Source organism: Hippoglossus stenolepis, chromosome 7 (assembly GCF_022539355.2).
Source record: "Hippoglossus stenolepis isolate QCI-W04-F060 chromosome 7, HSTE1.2, whole genome shotgun sequence".
Classification (NCBI taxonomy): Eukaryota; Metazoa; Chordata; class Actinopteri; order Pleuronectiformes; family Pleuronectidae; genus Hippoglossus; species Hippoglossus stenolepis.
In genome coordinates this window covers 12,954,459-12,960,458 of record NC_061489.1, presented here as the reverse complement: position 1 = coordinate 12,960,458, position 6,000 = coordinate 12,954,459, and the positions used below count along the sequence as shown (strand labels likewise).

General features: G+C 40.9%; 1 protein-coding gene across 2 annotated transcripts; it reads right to left on the bottom strand.

Annotated features, from left to right (window-relative positions):
- Positions 1–1,504: 1,504 nt before the first annotated feature.
- LOC118111874 (Down syndrome cell adhesion molecule homolog) lies at positions 1,505–5,908 on the bottom strand. Of its 2 annotated transcripts, none has more exons than XM_035160631.2 (14): positions 5,706–5,908; positions 5,275–5,613; positions 4,852–4,980; positions 4,588–4,755; positions 4,435–4,505; positions 4,093–4,339; positions 3,934–4,020; positions 3,732–3,791; positions 3,291–3,419; positions 3,034–3,198; positions 2,219–2,310; positions 2,037–2,139; positions 1,939–1,969; positions 1,505–1,845 (listed from the first exon to the last, which is right to left on the bottom strand). In XM_035160631.2, the coding sequence occupies exons 1-14, from the start codon at positions 5,767–5,769 to the stop codon at positions 1,788–1,790; spliced, it is 1,743 nt and encodes a 580-aa protein (XP_035016522.2). In that variant the 5' UTR covers positions 5,770–5,908; the 3' UTR covers positions 1,505–1,787. The 2 variants fall into 2 exon arrangements, with proteins under 2 accessions (XP_035016522.2, XP_035016523.2); XM_035160632.2 differs by having other exon boundaries at positions 3,732–3,788.
- Positions 5,909–6,000: the final 92 nt, after the last annotated feature.

The window sequence follows — 6,000 nt, the reverse complement described above, 5'->3', positions numbered from 1 at the left end:
GCAGCTCTGGATCGGTGATGGGTTACCACTACAAACCAATAATCAAGCAATATTTACAGCACTGTGGCACATTAGTATATTTGTCAGGAAGTGCAACACTTCCATATGCAGAAACAACAACAACAGTAGTTTCTCCATCAGTGGCCTCCTTTAGAGAAGAAATAAATTAAGAAGGAGCACAGGAAGTGGAGGCCCAGTTTTTAAACATCCGTTCACATGTATACATCCATCACACATACGTACAAACACGGATCCCGCCATGTTGTACCCGCTGAGACTCAGGTGTGGGTATCCCCCTCCTGTGGTCCCCCATTAGTGGGAGACTCCCCCACAGCCAGCTGGCTCTAAGATCCCTGGGGGGTATCCTATCCTCTCCACCTCCTCATCTCCTGAATTAGGACAATTAAGATATTTACAGGACAGATGGATGGAAATCCAGCCGGCTGCCGTGCCTGCTCCTGAGTTTGGCTCTGTCGATGATCAGGTGAGATGATGATGAGTGAGCGCTGGAGACCATTAGAGAAACTTACTGGTGGGACTCTGGCGCCCTCTTATGGTTATAGGTATACACTAGTAAGTGTTAAATGTCATTTAAGGATCAGTTTTCTTTATTTTCTAAATGGTTAGCAACACCAAATCCTCCATTTTGAAATTATGGAGTGTAGTCTATTTAGCTTTACACCGATAAATGAAAGTTTTTTCAGCGAGGATATGTTATTACGTCAAGCAATAATTCATATAAAAAAAGATAGTATAGTTTGTATAGTTTTTTAAATCAAACTCTTTAGCTATTCAGTCAGTTTAATCTCAACAATTATTGTAAGTAATAAACAAATTTAATCAGTTATGTGTGTGTATGTGTTTAAAATTGTTCATCATTTCAATAATAGCTGATTTAACTTATGTTAACATAGTCAGTAATCAGGGTTTTTGCAGTTTTCTACAAGTTTAATTTCAGACTTTTTAAGACCATACTGAATTAAATGAAAAAAATTTAGTTTTTTAGGTTACCGGGACCTTGACTTTTGACCACCGAAATCGAATCAGTTAATCAGTGAGTCCATGTGAATTGTACCATATGCAATGAAATTTGTACCAAATTTGAATCCCTCAAGCTGCTCTTAAGATATCACGTGCAAGAAAAACATAATTTGTGAGGGCATCCTGACCTTAACCTTTGGTCTTTGGCTATCAAAATGAAAACCCAATTCAACTGAATATTTATACCATATATATACCAAAAATAATTCCCTCAAGGCGTTCCAGAGATATCTCATTATCAAGTGCGACTCAAATAGCATTAAATTAATATTAATATAATGAAGACTTACCCAAATGTAGGCTATTTAAGATCTAGAACATAATCTTTAATGTATCTAAGAATTTTAAAAGGCCACGAATTGATGATTGAATTCTAGACTTTATTTGATACTTAATAATATCCTGCATAAACCTTGGTAACGGTTGAACTATGACACAAAACTCTACAAAGTACACGAAGATGGACAGTGTAAAAGTTTATTAGCATAAAAGAAAGTAGTAAAGATGAGGTACCATCCCATCACACATTGTTACATTAAAATAAAACCCCTTGTTGTGATTACAGCTTCTTTAGTACGTTTTCTACAAAGTATAGATGTTTTTTGGGGGCATTTGAATTAACAGACAGCTGAAGTCGGACCAAATCTTTCATCAACGACATAACAAAAAAACCTCCTTTTACAAAATTCATTATTTGTGAGTATTGTAACGACACAATAGGCTGAAGTGTAGAGTAACTGTGAGTTTTAAAGCTCCTGCAGTGACTCAGATCCTCTGTAACGTAGTGCTCCATTGCTCACCCACCTACAGAGGAGGAGAAGGGCAGGCAGTCACAGTGAAGTGCATTGAGTGTCTAAATTCTCCATATAAATGTGTATAAATGGTTCAGTCACTCACAGGCTCAGGCTGCCTTCTTTCTGTTTTACCCCTGCGGACGGAAAGCATCACAATCAAACAGGGCAACTTGGTTTGGGTCTACGAGTTATCATACTCACTTCGAATTTGCCACGTGGTTACTATGGCAACAATCAACACCAACAGGACCACCGTCATCACGATGGCAGCGAGGTGACCATTGTGACTCCCGTTGACAATCACCTGGCAGATTCAGAGACAGTCAGAGTTTAGCTTCACTTCCAAACTTGGTGGTTGTGCAAATGCAGGGATTGAAGCTTACAGCAGCATCGGGGGATACGGTGCCAGAGGATACGGTGCCAGAGGATACGGTGCCAGAGGATACGGTGGTAGCAGAATCATTCTTCTGATGACCTGTCACACACCCAGGAAAGAAGACAGCAGGAAGTTTTGAAACTGTTTCAGATAAATGATACCCAAAAAGAAAAGTAAAATCAATAAGTGTTTCCGGTCAAATGAGGAATTGAGAATGTTTAGCTCATTTATATTCTCGAACTCTCTTACTGAGTGTGAATAAGGGTCAAATACTTCTGATCCCCAAAAAATGTAACAACGTATTATTATCATATATATTTTTATTGAACGCTACACAGCTCATTAGCTTCATTTTCTTAACTTAAACTGGCGGGCGGAACACACAACATGAACTCAGACATGTCAACATAGCAAGACCTCAAATTGGTCGGGTAAATGACAAGTCCAGACATAATAAATTCTAAAAAATGCTTTAAAAAAAGGGTAGAGTAAATTACGAAAGTACTTATAAACACAGGGTGTAACAAAGTACATTTCTTTTTGGGTACTTTTAACTTTTACTCCTCGACATATATCAGCTAAATCTGCAGTTTCTACTCCACTATTTTTTTCTCATGCATTGATTTACATGTTCACATTTTTTTCACATTTTTTAAGTAAAGGTCCAGTGTATAAAATTTAGGTGAAAGGGATCTATTGGCAGAAATTTTATATAAAATAATGTTTGGAAGAGGAGAGTGAGGTGAAGGGTATTCAGCTGCAACATGCACCTACACCACTAGATGACACTGAACCTTTAAGTATTATGTTTGAGTTCAGCACCTGTTCTTCCAGTAGTGATGGAGAGGACGTTGCTGGGTTTACTGGTGCCCAGACTGTTCTTGGCAAACATGCGGATGTTGTAAGTTGAGGGATTTATCTCTATTATTGTGGCCTCTGTCTGGTTAGGGCTGAAGTCTACAACTGTCTTTGTGTAATCCCATGATGCTGTAGAGGGAGGGGGAAAAAAGATTTTCACATAATATTAAAAATGCCGTGACAACAATTTAGTGAACTCTAATGAATTTATTTTCTCTTACCATTCAATGCTTTATACTCCAAGTAATAACCCGTAATCGGGCTGTCACCTTCGAAGGCGGGAGTCCAGAAAAGGGAAATTGAATTGTCTGTGACCTCTTTTAACTCGACTACAGGGGGATCCGGGGGCACTAGAAGACACACGGCAAGACACGTTCACCAAAGACAAACATCGATTTTTCAATAGCTCAGTTTAATCTTGTGAATTTATACCTGATTCTTTACACTGTGATAATGTGATCATGATGTAATGTACAGACAAATCCCAGAGCCGTGAATAATGTGTCTAATTGGACGCTGACAGCTGCAATTCTATTTTGATGAAAAATCTCAAACGGAAAATATCTGATTAACATGAGAACAACCTTAAACAGCTTCTTGACGACAGAATTCACTGCATCAGAAGAGTTTGATTGGTTCACGAGAGGCTAAACACAAAGTACCTGAAGTGATGCTTGTGGTGCTTTGTTCCCAGTCTGTGGCATCAGTAACAGACTCCACTGCTGGGAACAGGGTGAAAAGGTCATATTCCAGTCATTGTTGATCGTTAATTATAAAAAAAAACAATCTGTCATCAGAAAGAAAACTTTTTTAAGATGTTTAATGAGGAATATATTGTGTGCAGCTCAACAACACACGCAGTACCTGTAGTAAAACTTGAAGTGTCTTCTCTCTGCATCGTGGTGTCAGTAGAAGTGGGCGTCACAGTTACAACTTCTGAAGTTGTATGAACTAGAAAGAGAATAAAAGCAGTTTCCAGTCTCAGAAGATAACTATGATTAATTCATATTTCCGTGACTTTACCTTCATCCAGAGTGGCGCAGAGTGGTGCAGTTGAGGCAGGTCCGATTCCTGCTTTGGTTTTGGCCTGAATAATGACGCCGTACTTGGTGGAAGGCTTCAGGTTGCTCAGGACGATGCTCTCCAGTTCCCGTGTGGCCGTCACACTCTGGTGCTGCCACCTCTTAAACTGCATGCCTACAGGGTCGAACTCTCTATAGCTGATGCTGTAACTCTGCAGCACCCCGTTTCTGAGATCAGCGCTCGGAGGCTTTTAGTCAAGAAGGAAAACACCTCTCACAATCGTTACATTTTTCACAGTATTTCTTTTTTTTATATGCTAAAGTTTCTTAATTGTGACTCTACCTTCCACGTCACTTTGATACTGTGAGGGGTGAGGGCCTCCATCCGCATATCCAGGGGTGGACCCTCTGGTGCTGCAGGGAAAACACATTTGAAAGTGCCCATCTGTCAAAATTTTAAATGTAGTTAAAAATGATAAATACTGACTGACTCTACCTGCTTCTTTTGTTGTGATTGTCAGAACGTTGCTGGCCTCGCTCATGCCTATGCTGTTAATAACAAACATACGGATGTTGTAGGACTTGGCCGGACGCAAATCCACCAAAGTCACCTCGGTCAGTTCAGGATTCAAGACTTTAGTCCTCACTTCAGTATTCCAGGATGCTGTGCAACAGGAGCACATAGATAAGATCCACATCCCGTACTCTAAAGTATAGAGATAATTAGCTGCCTGATGTCCAAATGTTTCATTGCGCTTACTTTGTTTGTTTTTCAAATCAACCATGTAGGACGTGATGGGCCTGCCTCCATCAAACACAGGATTCCAGCGAATAGTAACCGACCTCTCCTTCACCTCCCTCGTCTGCACCATCAGGGGGTCAGGGCGTCCTAAAGAGGAAGAAAAACAGAAACTTCGCTGTATAGAGCTGACAAAATTAGATGAAAACAGAAAATCGCAAACAACTGTTCAATTGATGTATGGTTTAAATCATTTATGGGTCATCTCTTGTCAAATATGTGCTTGTTCCAGCTTCTTAAATGTGATAATTTCCAGGTGTCACCCTTGTCTCTGGGAAAAAGGAAATGTGAGGGACATTCTTCATGTTTCAATGAGCAAGGACACAGCAGGAGAACTTTGAATTTGGACACCATTAAGGACACATCTTTCCCTGAGGGTCTCACCTGCCACCACAGTCAGGGTCACCTGGTGTTTGTGATCATTGAACCAGCCCGGTATATTCACACGGCAGCCGTACGTCCCTGAGTCGCTCTCTTCCACCTGTCTGATGGTCAGCGACACATTGCCCTCGCCAAGATTACCCATGAGCAGGTAGCGCTCTGTCAGCCTGTGGACCACTGACGTCCCATCTGACCTGATCACCTCATTGGAACAGCCGCTGTTGGGGATGGCTCCGCGGCCCCAGCACACAGGAAGTTTGCCGTAGTACTTGGCATCGTAGTTGCACAACAAAGTTGCATCTGTTCCCACTGTGGTTATGATGCCCTCTGTGGCGACACAACCTGAAGACGCAGAACGTACCAATGGTAAACATATGAAATTAGAACTTCACTGTTCAATCATCTGTGAATGAAAATGCACATGGCTATCTTACCCAGCAGAAGACAAAGAAGAAGACTGCAGCACAGAGGAAGGTGTCTGATGCCCAATACAACCATTTTACAAGCCTCAATCGATGGGAGGATCAGTTCACCTGCTAAGTGACACTAAACCAAACCGCTGTGTTTTCAGCTTTGAAATCTTTCCACATCACATGAAGCCGTCCTTGATATGCTCACACAAACAACTTCTGCCGGCAGAAGACGAATGTCGAAATGAGCCGTTTCCTTTTCTGCGGTTTTAGTTCCTTAACCTAGAAGTAGCACACTTTTTCATTTTGATGATTAGAC

Coding starts and splice junctions, on each gene's coding strand:
- LOC118111874 (XM_035160631.2), bottom strand. CDS start 5,769: ATGGTTGTATTGGGCATCAGACACCTTCCTCTGTGCTGCAGTCTTCTT. Junction 3,199..3,290: donor GGAGTATAAAGCATTGAATG/GTAAGAGAAAAT, acceptor CTCCCTCTACAG/CATCATGGGATTACACAAAG. Junction 2,311..3,033: donor CATCACTACTGGAAGAACAG/GTGCTGAACTCA, acceptor GGTGTGTGACAG/GTCATCAGAAGAATGATTCT.